The sequence below is a fragment of the Ambystoma mexicanum genome, chromosome 9 (assembly GCF_040938575.1).
Source record: "Ambystoma mexicanum isolate Mex_15411 chromosome 9, UKY_AmexF1_1, whole genome shotgun sequence".
In the NCBI taxonomy this organism is placed as follows: Eukaryota; Metazoa; Chordata; class Amphibia; order Caudata; family Ambystomatidae; genus Ambystoma; species Ambystoma mexicanum.
The window spans coordinates 294,725,162-294,742,943 of NC_090931.1; the positions used below are offsets into that span (position 1 = coordinate 294,725,162).

At 46.8% G+C, this 17,782-nt stretch overlaps 1 protein-coding gene across 3 annotated transcripts in view; it reads left to right on the forward strand.

Moving 5' to 3' along the window:
• The window catches only part of ACACA (acetyl-CoA carboxylase alpha), a 1,281,346-nt gene that overhangs the window by 858,099 nt on the left and 405,465 nt on the right, over nt 1–17,782 (forward strand). For all 3 annotated transcript variants that reach the window (XM_069614682.1, XM_069614683.1, XM_069614684.1), the window contains one exon: nt 1,384–1,494. In XM_069614682.1, the coding sequence (XP_069470783.1) occupies nt 1,384–1,494 (111 nt within the window). The remainder of the gene's footprint in view (nt 1–1,383; nt 1,495–17,782) is intronic.

The following is a 17,782-nucleotide window of genomic DNA, read 5'->3' on the forward strand; positions in this document are numbered from 1 at the left end:
GAGCTATCTTAATGGCAGTACCGGTGCGTCCATGTCAGGGGGTTTATTCCGTGTTTCTCCAGCATTGGATCTTTCATAGATTCACATGCTGTGAATATTCCCCATCGTCAGGCTGGGAATCCTCGGTAAAATAGAGCAGTTTAAATTAAACTGAAACTTTAGTCACTAAATCGTTGTCGTTTTGGGTCATACTACCCACAGCCATTAGGGAACACTCCCTTAACTCTACCCCTGTCGGCCATCTTCAGATTTATTGCTGCACGCTATTAATTGGGATTTCAGGGACATCACGCATTGATTTTGGAATCCTGGCTGTACCTAAGGTAGCCGCTGCTTAGACGTGGTGAATGGGCTTTCCCAGTGGAATGTATATTTTAAATGGCCAATGAAAGCAGACTTTTGAGTTGGGCATTAGTCTGTGTAGTCGCCTGGGTGTGAACATATGCATGCATCTCATGGCTGGTTTTACTTCATCTTTTGTTGTTAGATCTGAGCATTGAATCCCTTCTGGGATGGATGCCCTTCACTCCTTTCATTACAAAGAATTAATAAGGCTCCCCACCTGGTGTTAATGTAGCTAGGATGTGTCTGCATTCCAATTACGCTTTACTCTAAATAAAGCCAAAGCCCCCTCCTTTGGCGACCACTTTGTTATATTATGCTGTGCCTTAACATCATGCACTGTAGTTTTATGTATGTCTAATGTGGCTAGCTCAGAAAGCTCGCAACAGAGTCTGAATGCAGCCATGGCCGAGTGGAAGGTGGGCGTGCGGATTGGGGTCATTATTGCACAACCCCTTTCCCTGCTCCGGTTCTCCCCCCTATATTGCTCGGGAGAGGTTGCATGCCGCACCCCTGTCTCATTGCACTGGGGGGCGGAATGTGAAATCCTTGACCAGAGAAGCCTGTCTGCACTAAAGTGACCCGCTCCCTCCCAGCAATGGACCTTCTGCTACCTGCTGTGAGACAGACACTCATTGTATCTCTGAAAGCAGATTGTTGTAGGCCAAGGGTACTCAATTTGTGTCCATCTAGATGTTTTGGACCACAGGTCCCATGGTCCTTAACAATGGGCTATGCTGCCTAGAGCTCATGGGAGATGCAGTACGAAACAACTAGATGTTGGTTGTGTGTGGCGGGTGCATTACTTGCTGCAGTGTTCAAATCCATATGATTCTAGTGACCCTGATTATAGGACATCCTAGAACCAGCTTCATGTGCCCCATGCTCTTCTCTGGCCTTTCCAAAGGGCTCCCCACTCCCCAGAGCACCCTTTTATTATGGATAATTAGGAAAGCATCCGTTTGGCCCCCAGCATCCGTTTGGCCCCCACATTATCATTTAACAAAGCTCATGGGGCCATTCTCTCCTTTGTTTTTACAGGTGACGTGCCGGGCGATTGGCATCGGGGCATACCTGGTCAGGCTGGGCCAGAGAACGATCCAGGTGGAGAATTCCCATATTATCCTGACTGGAGCTGGAGCCCTTAACAAGGTGAGTGAACCACTCTTGAATGGCGAGTTTGCCGCTCCTTCATTGTACTGGCATGCAGTGAATGGAGGACACTGTGTACTAGTGCAGATGTGTGAATGGCACTGTTATTAATGGCCCCGGTATGGTGCCTCTCTCTGACTGCAATCCGTTGTATACCTCTTTCTTGAGATCTGAGACTTTTTTTTAGGTGTTTGTGTAACTGAAAGATTCTGTGGCGAGCCCGATCGGTTACTGACCATTTCTGATCACTTGCTGCACAGCTGTGTATATGATGTTGACGGCGATAGGCTGACCCTCTATAACAAGCACCTGCCACACTTGCTTGATTGAACATTGCTCATACACATTTCTCTTTAATGCACACAGAAGCAGATCCTTTCGGGCTACCAAAGCACAGAACCATTGGCCTTTCCTTATCTTTCTACTTACCATTCCAATTAGTTTATAGGACGTGTTGTCTGTGGGCCTCATTCCGAGTTTGGAGGTAGCCATGGCGCTATTAGCGCCATGGTTGCCTCCAAAACCGGGGCCGGGTCCGGTCTGCTTCAATGGGGACTTACCGGGACATTCTGACCTGTGCGGACCTGGTAAGTCCCCATTCAACCAACCATTCCCCATTCCCATTTGAGCCCCCATAGGGCTCAATGGGGAAGGTGCTAATTACGGGCATGCAAATAGCAGGTCCGTAATTAGCGCCCTGGTCTCTTAGCGGGACCCGTAAAGGACATGTGGTCAGACCACACGTCCTCTGCGGCTCCCGCTAAGGGACCTTGGAATTGGGCGGTAAGGGTTTAACGGCACTGGTCTCCTTAGCGGTGACCGTTCTCCCTTACCGCCCAAGTTGGAATGAGGCCCTGTGTCTGTATATATCCGGTCTCTGCAACCTTTGGCTCCACAGATGTTTTAGAGGACAACTCCCCTCCGCCCTGGCTAGCATAGTCCATGGGGAGGGGACACTCGGAGAGCCCCAGGTGGCAGACACCATGTCTACGCGGAGAAAGGTCCCCTTACCATTGGCTGAAAGTGATTTGTTTGATGAGCACAGCCTGCGGCATTTCAGTGATGGATTCCCAGAAGTTGAGGACTTCACCTGCTGGCCCTTAACAATCAGGATCTACCCCTAAGGGCCAGACCTCTGAGCACTTCCTGCTTGCGATCCTCCATTGAATCTCTTGTTTAGGCCCCCTCGATTGGAAGAGCCCTAAAAGAGTCCATCCTGCATTCTGGGGTGCAGACCGGGACATGTTTGTTTCGTTGCATGAAACTGTGTTTTCATTGCAAGTACAAACATGTGCAACCACATTTATTAGCAAACACACTTAGAACTGCATTTGTGTATTCGTAGCATTGGAACAGGAGAGCTCGAGCTGCGCATATTTCATGGCAATGTTTGCTCGCCGGGTGGTAAAACACAGGTGAATTGGGATTTTTGAGTAAAAGAAAACTACTCTGCACAGGTAGGTGTAAAAATGGAGTGAGCAGTCTTGATATATTTTTTTTCTTGGTTACTCTTTCCCAGCGATTTCTGCTCTGTTGTTCACAGCACTGCAAGACAGTAATGGCTCTGCGTGGTGATGTAAGGGAGCAGCCCAGTAGAGTGAGACTCTATGGCCTGCTCTTTGGATGCCAGATCCCCAAGGATCCCGCTACTTCCTGCGGATCTCGTCAAGACCCTAATGTGTCGAAAGTATTTACCCTGGATCCGCGGACTAAATAGTGCAGATTTGTCATACCGAAGCAGAGTGGGCGGCAAGTTATCTGCACTTAATAACCAAAGCTCCAGTCGGCAGGTTTTTTCCATCTGACAATACCAGATCATTTAATAGGCTGTACAGACCACACCCCCTGTCCCCGGCAGTGGCCCCGCCCACCACCAGGCAGGCCCTGACGCTCACTTATTATAATATGGGTATAGGGCACCAATAACATCAGTGGGGAAATCCCCAGCTTTAACAATAAGGGAAACCAAGGCCCTCGCAAGATAACCAGGCTGGAAGGAAGAGAAGTGTCGCCACACAGAGGTGTCCAGAGTCGGCCTGGGTCATGAAATTGTCTCGGGCACCAAGGAAAAAGTGGCCCACAGTTGCACATGGCTATGCATTCCTGTCGTGACACTGTTTGAATATAACCAGGGGGAGTTTCTTGATAAAATGTGATACAAATGGTGTATTTTAAAAAATATTTATTCAGCAACACTGGTCAAAACGACTAGCCGCGGAGTGAATGAACTCATCAAAGTGGCCCAAATTGGCCATAAAAGTGGGCCACTTTGACCCAAAAAAACAGGCCCCCACCAGTATTTTGTGATTTTGGGTCGGCCATGGGCCTATTGCCCTATAGGGCAGTCCAACCCTGGAGGTGTCGGTTTCTTTTCAAAACATTGCTTTTTACTTGTGTTTAGCATGTGACCCTTTCCATTAGCTTTGATGGGTTACATTTTGTCTCGCCGACTTTTCCCACTCTTCCCTTTCCCCGCACCCCTTGGCCCAGGTTCCTTTTTCGCCCCACAGACCAAGGTTTGTCTGCCACACTGCATGGGGGGGAGGGGTTCACAATTTGCCTTTACATGGACAAGGCCCAGCACGTTAATTCCACTACGGTGGTGAGGTTTTCAGTCTAACATAATGACAACAACATATGTACCCAGAGGCGTTGCTATGGGGGGGGGAGTTAATGGTGCTATAGCCCCTGGTCTTTTGGTTGTAGCCCCTGATAGTTTCTCACAAGCTACAACCAAAAGGCTAGCTAGCCCCCAGTCCCAACAGTTCCGACATTAGCGTAGCCCCGAGTCTTTTCCAGACCTAGCAACTCCCCTGTATGTACCGTAGCCGTAATATATACTTAATTACACACTAGCTCACAGATCTTTTGAGGTTGTCCTGAGGTATTTGTTTTCTCTTCTGTGCATGCGATTTTGCAAGCTTGGGATAAACTATTTCATATTAACACATCCTTTCTTTAAATTCTTGGGCCCGAGTTTTTCATTTTTCTCCTGCACATTTGCAGATACCTAAGGAAACATTAAGCACATAAGAGCAAATCCCAGTTGCGGATGATTAGAATAGAGTGCACAAGAAAACCAAGCTACTTATCTGCCCAGGCCCAATTCTTTGGAGGTACTACACATTATGGCCTTGGTGATGTTTCAGCCTCTGCCACCGAATATGAGTGCTTTTGAGGACTGCAGAGATGAGAGGTTTACTTTCTCCCTTGACTTTCCAAATCTGCTACATAAAGGATCCCCAGGAATAACAGGCGGGGTCAGCATCCCCCCAGCTTTCCAAGATCTCTGTAGATAAAAGGTGCATATGTGGTCCGCCGACTATACAAGGTCAACCGAGGAGAACTGGAAGCGGCTTTCTCTGGCTTATCGGGATGACCAGACATATCGGGGGGGTATGTGTGCTCTCCGCACTACAGAAGATTGCTGGAGATTCCCCAAAAAAGAATGGGCCATGGGCTCTCTGACTTTTCAAATCCCAAGAGCCCTGCGTTCAGCTGAGTGTCCCAGATAGCCTGTGGTAAAAGGGACATGTCTGCACTTAACACTACTTTCCAGGATGCCCCGAGAGGACCTTCTCTCTTCTGAAAATGTCAGTTCCCTAGAGATAACTTAATAGGTCGGAGGTGGAAATTGACCTGGGTGAAATCGATGCTATCCTTTAATTTCATGGCTTTTTTTCTTGATCAATGAATCTGTATTGACACCTAATGATGATCAGTATCAGGAATGTTTGGTTGAGGTCCTGACCTTAGATAACCCCCTGCATTTGGCTCCACAGTTTTGTCATTGTGAAACAAAGGAGAATATTTTATGAACCGCAATGAGAATCCAAGCATGGGTTTATATTACTCGCCACCAGATACTGAGAAAGGCAAGCGAAGAGGGAGTCTCCCACGGGAGCAGAGTAATTCCTGCAGAAATTAGAAAAGCTCGAAATCCCATTACCTCTTCCAAAGTTAATAGCAAAGTAGAAATATAACAACTGCTCAATACCATCAAAACCTATTTCTAAATGACATCCAGCCAAACAGACTGAACGTCGATTACGTTCACCCTGTTCTTCTGATTAAATTCTCTCTATCCCATTTAATGCACCTTGCCTTAATGCTCTAATTTTATTGTTAATTTTTATTTGTATTAGCATCTTTCTAGGGTGCCTACCAAGCAACTAAATGTGTCTGAGCGCCTTCCAATCAAACAAATATAAAACAATTGTGTCCAAAATAACAGAAGCAAGTCTTAACTTCAGAATCTCTGCCCATAATGGAAGCGGCTGATGGGAGGCATCCATAGGGACTGCGCAGGGGCTCGTGGGACTAGGTACTCTGCGTTTAAGCAGCTACAGTGCCAGGGCAGAAACCATTTATTTTATTTATTTGCATTTATAGAGCGTGCAGGCAGTCCTCAGGCATCGAGGCGCTTTTATAGGAACTCAGTTAAATGCATGAAAGCTTAGTTACATTTACCGATCAGGGGAACATATAGGGTACACGGTTATGTGTTACATAGGGGCGATACGGCGACACAAGGCTTCATAGTGTGTGGCTGATCGCATTGGAGCATGTTACAACAGATGTTATAATATGTACACACATAGTAGTTATGGGATCAGGGCAGTGCTAGGTTCGGTGAGTGATTTAGGAGAATAGCCTTGTGTTGATGGCTTCACGGGATGCAATGTGAGAAGGTTCCAGTCTGAGGGCAAGGGGAAGCTGACACCACCCCCTTTGGCGCGCTTGACTCTAGGTACATTCAGCAAGTTGGCAAAGGGTGTTCTAGTGGGTCAACCCAACCAGCAGTCAATAGAAATCTGGGTGGCAGACCATCACCCCAAAACTAGGTTTTTGCAGTTTTCCTGACTAACCAAACATCAGAAATTTAGCCTAGGTGAATTTGTTCCAGGAGGAGCCAATTTGCACAAAAAAGGAATGGGACAGTGACCCGCATGTACAAAATGTAGGGACCTCTGACTGAATTTATGCACGACTCCTAATCCCTTTCATTTTAATGAACATTTTAAAATAAAAGCATTTACTTCCACATTCCCTGCTGGCCCTTGATTGGTGCACTGCCATGCGTTTGCATTAGTGAGCGAGGTTTTGTGTTTATACTGTGTTTTTGTGTATGGTATTTTGAGGTGAATGAATGTGTTTGTGTCTAAATGTGCAGCATGCACGGGGAGTGTATGTTGTATTACTTTGTGGAGTGGACCGTTTAGTGTACGTATGCCAGCTCTGTGCCGTGGTGAATGCAGATGCAATTTATTGGTCTATTGAGGCCGGGTCTGTGCACTTATGTGCTTTTGTACAATGTTTAAATGCCAACGGCGCAATGTGAGTCCACCGAGAAAGTTCTTCCGGGTGCCATTTTGATGTTCGTAAACACTGGCCGCCCATAGATCTATTTCTGAAAATAAATTGGAGTGGAGGGCATATTGAGGGCATTTAGGGCATGGTCTGGCCCAGAAGGAGCCACGATATGACCGAGAGACCTGCAACTCGCTCCCGACTTGGCGAGGGGGCAAGCTTGCCACAGCGTATGCAGACACATGTCCCCTGCCTGTGTGGCTATGGGTGGGCGGGTTTGTGATATGTTTGGCAAGGCTCTTAGTGCGTCACCCCTATGAGTTGGGCCCTTGACGCCGTGTCTGCGGACACACCCCATGAAACCATTCCTCCCTACAGTGACACATCTGCTCACGGCATCGGCCCAACTATGAGTTCCAGCCGGTCAGTGTTCTCTAACCAGCTACGTATGGGCATCGACACAGCTATATTAAAGATGGCTATTTACTGACGTTGCGCTACGTAGCCTATCAGTATGGATCAGAAAGCAGATCACAGGAAGCATATAGCAAGATAGCAGGCTGTGTGTTGGTGCATAGGCAGTATGCGCACAGGGAGTATCTATCTACAGTGCGTATGGGATATGCATAGTGCTACTTTTAGTGGATCTCAATGCATGTTTGTGACTTATTGTATGTCGTGGGGGGCATTCATGCTGTATGTTCGGGTGTCTTTATTGGATGTGTATATGAGGGTGCTTGTGGACACCTGTAATGTGACTGTGAGGGTGTCTGTGGGACGTCTGTGTGGGATGCATGAAGGTACTATGTGCGAGCGTGTATGGTCATTGTGTGGAAGGATTTCTGTTTACGCATGTTGTATTTGACTCTGTCTTTCAATGGATTGAGCGTCTCCATGAAGCATGTCTTTATTTTGTGCAGTATGTGCATGTATAGCTCTACATCATGGGGGTTTGTGGGGTGTCTGTGAGAGACAGACAGACAGACAGAGAGAGTGAGAGAGTTGCTTTATGCAGTGTTTGTGAGGATATCCCCATCTACATTGGGTTTAAGAGAATCCTGCGCATGTACGTTGTAAAAAACGCACACATTAAAGAAAACCATGCATATACATTGCTTTAAGTGGGCCGGGGCCAGCCAGGCCTGAGCCCCAGCAGTCTCCAAATAGTGGGGTTGAGCCGGGGCCCCCTGGTCCACCACGCCATGGTGGGACATTATCCACCTGCAGCCGCGATGGGAGATGAACCCGCCTTTCTCATCAAGTCAGGCAGCTGTGACTGATAGAAATGGCAGCCAGTCACAGCATCAAGCAAACTGCAAGTTGCGCGATGCTGTGACTGGCTGGCACAGCACTTGTCTCAACACAGCTGCAGGAAACGTGTGTGTCAGACACACTGTAATACAAGGTTTGCACGAAGTTTACTTCAAATGACATAATGGTTCTATGTGATTACATAGAGCCACCCCAACCCCCCTGTTTCCTCACGCTTTATACCCCCCCCCCATATTTATTTTTCGGTATTATTTCATTCATTTTTTTTCTCTGTATAATCACTGGATACCGACATCTCTAAAGGAGTTTGGTGTGCTTCTGTAGCATTCTTGACCAACTACAACTAAATATAAATCTACATTTGAGTACACGGTTGTGTCCATTTTCGACCTCGACAAACACTAAGAATTAGTCTTCATATACACCAGAAGGAAAGAAAAGTGTTTGTGATTTTGCAAATATTTTTAGGTATGCAGATACATTGCTTGGCGCATGCGCAAACTGTACATGTGTGGCTCCTCGACAAGATAACAACACGTTGAATGCACAGAACCCGTGTTCCGATCTATTTGGGTTCGTGCACAGATATATGTAGGACACAAATTATGTTCGTTGACTTTTTAAAATCACTAAGATCGGTGGATCTGCAGCCTGCATGCAAAGTTCCCTGCAAGGACATCTGTTGGTTGTCTTAGGAACTGCAGCGTTTGATTGTAGTGTATATTATCCCGATTCTCTTTCCCTGAATTGCTCAAGCAAAGGGTGCAGATAAACGTTTGTCTGTGTAAGGACCCTTACCATAGGCAAACGTTTATCTGGATAATTTAAAAAGTAAACAATCAGAATTTTTTTTCCAGTTGCCCTCTAGATAACGTACACATTACTGAGTTTCATTTACAATATAAGGTCATTTTACCTACCTAGATAAATCTTGCGAGGACATCTTTATTTATTTATTTATTTTGTTTATTTATATAGCTCACAGGCAAAGCCCGTGGGCATAGGGGCGCTGAACAGAACATACATGCATGAAACCAGGAAGGAGAAAAACAGGAGATAGTGGCTGGGAGACTTCTAGTTCATAGGGCACTCAGCAAAAAAAGTGCTGTCTTCAAGCCCTTCTTGAAGGCAGGAAGGGATGTGCTAGCTCTCAAATTGAGGGGAAGCTCATTCCAGAGACTCGAGTCTGCATGTGGAAATGACCTCTTGTCTCACAGGAGCGTTCAGAGCGTCACGTCTCCAGAAGAGAGGTGTTGTTAGAACGCAATATCCTGTGTGCAGGCAACCAACGAAGGCGTTTGGCTAGATTTTCTGGGCCCAAGCCATAAAGGCATCGAGGTGTTATGCAATGCACACGGAACAGGATGCAACTTTTCACTGGCAGCCAGTGCAAATCCCTTCTGGCTAAGGAAACATGGTCTGCCCTGCCCACCCCCATTATAATACACACAGCATTATTCTGAACCACCTGTAGTCTGAATAGCTACCCTTTGGTTACCCCCAGCAGAAGGCTAGCACAATAGTCGAGCTTGGCCCCTATGATGGCACGGGCAATCATGGCATAGTTGAGGATGCTCAAAAAAGGGTGAATCTGGGCTAATAGTTTAAGGGTAGTAGGAGGAGCAGGAGACTAGGCTGCTCACCTGTGCCTTCATTGACAAGTTTTGATCAATAGTGATTCCCAAAGGCTTGACCTTATGTTGAGTTTTAATCTGGCTTGCGGCTATATTTAACTGACAGTAGTCTTGACCAATTTTCTGTAGTTTGGGAGCTATACCCACAACCATCAGTTCAGTCTTCGAGTCGTTAAGTGCTAGTCTGTTCACCTGCATCCATGCTTGTATCCTCCCATAGATACAATTCAGGGCAGTGGAATCAGTGATGTAGTCAGTCACCTGATAGTGGCATAAGGCACTGAGTATCATCAGCGTAATTAGCATAGATGATCTCTGATGCATCCAGTTGTTGAAACAATGGGAGCATGAAGATATTAAATAGCGTTGGTGATATACAGGAGCACTGCAGCACGCCGCAGTAGGCCCGGAACTCCTCTGCCAGCGAGTTCTGAAAGAATACTCTTGTAGTATGGTCGGATAGAAATGATTGAACCCAACTAACTGCTCCGGCTGAAAAATGTGTACCATGCTACATAATCTGTCCGCAAGGATGGGGTGATCCACAAGATCAAATGCGGCAGACAGATCTTGTAGCATCAGCACAGCGGAGTTCTCCTTGTCAAAAATATTAAACATATTGGTCTTTAGTTCAAGAAGAGTTGGCTCAGTACTGAAACCTCGTTGAAAACCTGATTACTTTGGCCCCAGAATCTTATGTTTAAGCAGGAACTCCTCAATCTGTAGCTGTGCCACTTTTTCCAGAATCCTCAGTAAATACGGTACATTCATAATAGGCCTGTAGTTACCCGGCACACTACTGGTCAAGAGAAGGTTTCTTGACCAGACGTGGGGAAATCCAAGCTTTTTTGATTCCAATGGGGACAACACTCTCTTTAAAAGAGAGATTTATAAATTTGGTGATGAGAGGGGCAAGTTGGTGCCGCATTCTTTAACTATTTTGACAGGACAGACATCCCCCTTACAGTTAGTTGGTTTTAGTTGACAGAGTACCTTACAAAGGTATTACTCAGAAATGAGCTGAAACTCAAATTCAACAGAGTCCGTATTGGAGCGTACCAGTGGCGAGGTCACATTAGCTTCGACACCAGAATTAGTTTTGGTTGCTAGATTTATCTGTATATTGTCAAGTTTATTCATCATGGCGTGTTGGATAGATGTACACCAGCTGGCATCCTTTACCACCTGTGAGGGAACTGGGCAAGAATCCTCCAGTTCCTTAAGAATCTTAAATAGTTCACCTGAACTGGAGGTTGCTCCAGAGATTCGTTTATCGTGGAAACATTTCTTGGCATTCAAAATAGATGCTGTTATCTTCTGCGGAGTGGGTTTTTTCCCATTGGTTCAGCGCCCTGAATTTGGCTGCACGTAGGGAATGGATATCAGGGGGAAAACCATTTTTATTTGGCCTGTCTTTAGACAGGTGTGTTTTCAATGGAGCCAGGTGATTGGTGGCTCTTTCAATAATATCACCATAAGCCTTAGCCAGCTCTTCAGCGGTGCTAAGAGAGTTCAGATTATTGATAGTGGCAGCTATAAAAGGAGCCGTAGTTTCCGGGGTCAGTTTGCACAAGTTCCTGCACGTCACCCAAGTCTTTTCAGGTTTAGTTTTCTGGAGACTTTGAAAAGACATACTCCAATCCAATATATAATGATCAGACCAGTGGCAGGGGTTACACCCCAAATTGGTAATGAAAATATTTTAGATAAGAACCCAGGGCAAGATTCTACCCTTAACATGGGTGAGTGCAGTGGTCGAAGTGAGCGGGAGCGGTGCGCCTCTACTTTTTCAAATTACGTTTTACAGCTCCTATACTTTTATTTTAAAAAGAAACTGTTCCGGAATGATTTAATTTTAAGTGTAGGAAGCCGTTGCAGCTTGCACTTTCAGTGCACTGCACTGAACGTTCCCTTGAACAGCAGGTGCAAGAGTTTGGGGTTTGTATTGTGTTTGGGAGGGGGTGTGCTGAGGGGGTTTGTTGGGAGCGGGTGCAGGCCAGCAGGGAACATAGTTCCACTACTTCTTTTTGTACACTTCGACCACTGGGTGAGTGTCTTAACATGTTTTGTGAAACCCAGATCACAGAGTGTTTTATTGACTAATGTCGATTGGGAATCTGATGTGTCGTCATAGCCCAGATTGAGATCACCCAAAATCAATATTTTTAGGTTTGTGGCTGGCTGCGATTAGATCACTAAAGTTAGTTCATGCTCTCAGATGGCCTTTAAATGAGAAATATATTTAAGGTCTCTTTGGCATTTATATATAGCCTGGCCTTTAGTGGTTTGCAATCTGCTAGGCAAATGTTATCCATTTTCCTAATCTGTAGTGAGTTATGGTACAATAGGGCTACCCCTCCGCCCATCCCTTTACCACAATCTTCTCTCAGGATATTGCAGTCTGTGGGCAGGGCGAGTGTTAGTGCAGGTCCTGCAGCCTCGTGCAGCCTCGATTCCGTAATGGCACAAACATTTATTTTATGTAATTGAATGTAATCAGGTACATCCGCTGAGTGTTTGATGAGCGAACGTGTGTTTAAGAGCATGCATTTAAGGACTCCTATGTGACTGGAGTCACTAGCAGCGTGGGCTACTTGTACATGGTGGTTGTTATCAGCTGTAATTACTGTGATCAATGTGTTGGCGAAAAGAGGTTTGCTGGCCTCTGCAAACTCCTCCACTGTAGACCGCACGGGGGGGGGGCAGTTGAGGTTCTGCCATAAGAGAAGTTACCTGGTCTGAGGGAATTGTTCTCATATCCGCAAATGTCCCCACATGTCTGTTCTGCTGTATTGTGGCCATGAAGACGAGCTGCGTCCCTCAGCGTGAGAGAGAGGGAGTCTTGCGCCGAACGCTGCAACACGGCGTGAACCAGCGAAAACCGCGCCGAGGGTGACGCGCCACTAACTAAGGGCTCTACATTTCTGCCAGGCCACCAAGGAAGTGTAGTCTTTTTGGAACTGCACGCCGAGTACAGCGAACGGAAAACTTTGTAAAAAATACACTTTTGAATCTAGCTGGAAGGAAATAATGCTGTGCAATTCTTACAATGTCAAAGGTGGTACAAATAATGAAACAATAATGGATAGTGCAACAAAGATGTTCCTCTAGCACACAATGAATCTAAGTCAGTCATACAGGGCCTCGCAGTAGTCTGTTGGTTGTCTTAGGAACTGCAGCCTTTGTAGTAAATTACTCCTGAGTTGCACAAGCAAAGGGTAAACTAGGGAAAGCACGTAAACAAAGAATGCAGCACTTCGAAGGCAAGAGTTTTCGTTTCAAGTTGAAATGTGTCCTTTGGACACAGACCCGATGTCGTTTTTCTGTGCTGCTATGCATCCTCTAGACACTAATGAAAACATTCATGGAAGAATGCAATACTTCGAAAAATGACCTTCCCCTTTACTCTGTATTACATCGAGGTTACCGACAAGGTAGGGTTGTGTATGATCTGAGCAGGGTAAACTAGCAGTGGGATGTGGGGGTGCTGTGTGCACTATAGGTGCAGTAGGCGGGCAGTGGGCTGGCAGGGTATTGTGTGCACTATAGCACGTTTAGCTTTGATTTGTTATACTTTAAGGCATATAGCAAGCAGATTGTGTTGCTATATGCACTTAGTAATGTAGGCCCAGAGATTGAAGTGAGCCGGAACGGTTGGGAGCGGTGTTCCACTACTTTTTTTTTTCTTTCTGTTTATAATTCCTCCACCTTTTTATGACCATATTCACCATTCTATACAGAGGATTTGTCCATTCATGGCCCTGTGCCAGTGTAAAGTTGTGATAGGAGCCTTAGTTACTAGTCCCTTAGACTATTGCAATGCTCCGGCCACAACACCTTGTTGCATGTTGCACCGTGCTTCCGCCTCCCCTCTCCCCTGCCGAGACCACAGTTTCACTACTTTTTTGGTAGACTTCTACCACGGTTTAGGCCACACCATTTGAACATGTTTGTCTTTAGGTCACACCCATCAAGTCTTAGACCACGCCCAGTATGCAAGCCACGCCACCCAAATGAGGGCTCCCCCTCAATTTCTTACCCCGTTTAAAGCTCTGTGCGTGTGCATTGTGCTCCAAGGTGTCCACACGTGCACAATGTCCACCTATGTGCGTAAGTAAGGACTATACGGGGTCCATCAGTGGGTAGTGTGCAGTCTACTCATGTACACTGCGTGAGTTGAAGTTTACATCCTTGTACAGTGCGTATGTGTGATCGGATTTCGGTGAATGCTCCTGGGGTTCTCTGTACAGAATGAGGGTGAATATTGCCTGCACGTAGCGTGTTTTTGTGTGAGATGTGCTTTCTCTTGCGTTATGTGCAGACTGTGTGTGTTGGGGCTGATTTGTACAGTGTGCACCTCCTTGAAGCACAGTGCCATGTGCAGCTGGCACTGCAGCAGCTGGCACATCGTGCGCACGCTATCCTTGCGTCACTGGTCTTTAAGTACAGACTCACTTCACAGGTGTTCATTAAGGCTGCCGCGGAAATCTCTGGGCCTGCATGTGTAGGGAAAAGAGGCGTGTGACCGCTTCAAGATATTATTCATGGAACCAAACCACCATTACTGCTATTCCAGGGGTGTGCACGTGGGACTGCGGCCCCTACTCCCGACTGTCCTAGGGAGCAGGGGTGGACTGGCCTATAGGGAACTCTGGAGATTTCCCGGTAGGCCTCTGCACCCTGGGCCTCTTTTTGTGTGGTAGCCTATTTTATTTCCATAGGAAATGGGTTGGGCTTGCTGAAACTGTGTAATGTGCCATCCCCGGACACCGGCCATCATCTAAGGAAGGAAAGGAACGAAGTTAGAGAACTGTTCAAAAGACTCATTATACTTACTTGTTGGACTCTTGCCAGTGAAGTAACTAGGCAGAAATGAGCCCGCATCAATCAACGCGCCCCTGCGCTGAAAGCAGGACGGAGAGCACACTTTCCAAGAAAACAAGGTGAGCTGTGGATCAAAGGGAAGGGTTGGACCCCGGGGAAGAAGGGGTTCAAGCACACAGAGACAATAGGGAGTTAAACTCTACCAATCCTGTGTTTCAGGCCTAGTCTCCAGTCGAGTAGACTCCAGGGAAGAGTTTGAGGTCGTAAGAGGTCAGAACAGGCTGAGTGACGTCCCCGTGGATACCAGGTGAGCGTTACAATCTGTTTGTCAACACGACCATTAGACTGGCTTCAGAGCACCCAGAGGCACAGAAATTGCTCTTCTGAACACCCATGAAGATCTGCTCTCTAATCCTGACTACAGCTCTCCCACTGTCATCCTCCTTGACCTCTCATATGCCTTTGATACGGTCAATCACGCCATCCTGATTAATCGTCTCCACAAGAACTAGATCATCACGGATCAGGCGCTGACATGGCTGACCTCCTTCCTCTTGGACTGGCCTTCCCAGGTCCAACTTGGGTCCTTTCTCTCCACCACGGTGTGGTGTCCCCCAGGGCTCTATCCTCTCACCCTGGCTCTTCAATGTCTACTTGGCCCACCTCATTTTCACATTCTCTTCCAACTTCAAGTGTTAGGCGGATGAGACACAGCTCTTTTAGGCTTCCCTTAGCCCCCTCTCCTTCCTCGCTCATTCCTGACTGTCTATCCATGATTCTGAAATGGTGTATCTTCAATGATCTCTGCCTCAACTGCAGTAAGACTGATATTCTGCTCTTTGAGACCCCTACTCCCGCTTTCCCTCTTGCACTATGGCCACCCTCCTTGGGCACTCTACCCTCACCCTCCTCAGATGCAAAAAACCTTGGGGTCATCTTTGACTCCACTCTCTTCTCTCCTCGTATCACGGATCTTGCCAAGAAGGCCCACTTCCTGCTGCACCTCCTCAGAGGTATTCTACCTTTTCTCACCTTCCCCCAGAAGCTCACCGGCTCCAGAGCTCTTGTTCTCTCCATTATGGACTAGTTGTCGGAGCCTTCAGTGCCTGCTCTTTGTGAAACCGCTGGCGGTCACGCAGGTAACGCTGTGTGGTGCCGGCACGAACAGAAATCTACTGCCTTTGGCGGTCTAGGGTTTTCTGCACCATGGCCACCTACGCTTCACGTTGGCAGTCAGCGAGTTTATCTGGATCCGGAATCATTGGTGCCTCATGTCTCGTCAGGTATTTCTGCTGTCTCGATGCTAGTTCGCTCTTTGCCCCTATTTTTTCCTGTTTCTTCTTGCTCCTCGCCTTTCCACTTCATTGACCTGTTCGCAGCCACTCAGCTGCATTCTGATCCAGCTCTTAACCTCTCCTGTTATTAACATTTCCTCATTTGGGCAACGCACGCCTTTGGGATTCATCTTCAAGCGGCAATTGTCCTTGGCAGTATTCATCTCACGCCAGCTTCCCATCTCATCTAATGGACTGAAGGAAGGTTTTTCAAGGGGAAATCCACATTTTTTCCTTCGTTCGGTCTTGGTGGCTGGGCCCCTCCTCGTTCCTCTTTCTGATACTATTGAAAGAACGGGAGAGGGGAATAGGACGCTTAGCCATTATACATCAAGGAACACTGGTTGACCGTCTGCATTCCTGACAGGAAGTGGAAATCTCATACTACTGCAACAGCCTCTTTCTCACTCTGACTAACAGTACTCTTCGCCCCCTTCAACTAATCCAGAACAGGACTGCAAGACTTATCCTTGGTCTCAAACCCAGGAACTGCATCTCTCCAGCGCTGAAATCTCTGCACTGGCTCCCGGTGGCTGCAAGGATCTAGTTCAAGACCCTTTGCAACATCCACAAGGCTTTCTGGGGCCGTGGCCCACACTATATCCAACTCTCTCTACCAAAATACCTTCCCTCTAGAGACCTTGGCTCAGCTACCTCAAACTCTCTGAGGGTCAGATGTTTCTCCAAGCTGAGAGTGCGGGTAGATCTCGGTTCTCGGCAGGTACATCCCTCTAGAATGGCCTCTCTGCCCCTCTCAAACTTGAGCCGGACCACCTGAAGTTTGCCTGCCTTTCCTGACTGGTCTCCAGGTATCCTCAGAGTCTCACAGGGTACCAGGCGCCTCCATGACCAGTCTTCCTGCACTGCCTCCGGGCCTACTGCACACTTAGGGGCTGTAACTGTAACTCCTACTGCCCAGTGCCCTCCATGCACTTACCCAGAGCCGCGTTGCCCTGGCTGCACTTTACCCTTCCATCCCCCCTGCACTTCTCCCTCTCCCCTTGCACTTCTGTTGTTGCATTTGCACGCTGTCCTGTCTTCCCTCTGTCCACCCTTCCTTGTCTTGTGGTGCCTAGAAACACTTGTGTACAGGCGTGTTTTAAATACCAAATCATATCATCTACATGTGATGCTTGTTTCCATGTTGCTGTTGCATGGAGAGTACCCTTTCCGGTCTTCAAGAATAGAATTCCCCATCAATATCGAGTGTCACATTTTTTTGACCTCATATTCTAGCGTGTTGTGCCAGAGAACAGGAGGAGGCCAGTGGTCGTTGGTGTTTCGAGAAATGTCATGAAACAAATGTATTTAGAAGGGAAACATGATATGCAGGGTGTATCATTTTCCAGGAATTTGGTAACTATAACTGATATGCCACCAGGTTAATGATTTGTGTAAATGGGTCATAATATACCTTTGTAACCACTTAGAAGGGACAAGATGAGCAGGTAGATGTCAAGAGGCTCTGTCTCCTTTCTTGTAACTAGTTGCAACTTTCCTTTTCGGCCAACCTATCTCTTCCTGTTGGCTTGTGCATTCTTGAATTTTTGTGCCACTTCTTTTTGTGTTCTCTAGATCACAGCAAGTAGATGATTATATCTGGTGTTTCAGAAAGGAGGAGTGGGCTCTGTTGTTATAGGAAAAGAATCTGCAATTACCAGGAATGAGATCCAATTGTCTTGGGCCTCAAAAGGAAAGCACCAAAGGTGTTGTTATAGGGTTAGATTAATGTTTTGTTTTCCTGTCAGTTTGTGGATGATACCCTCAAGAGAGAGATCTCTTAATGCCCATTGAATCACAAAGTGTGGCCCAAAACATGGTGGTGTTCTGTGAGCCACAGTTGGAGCTATCAATATAGGGTAATGTGTTGGGACAAATTATCTTTCAAAACATACATGCCATTTCTGTTGCAGA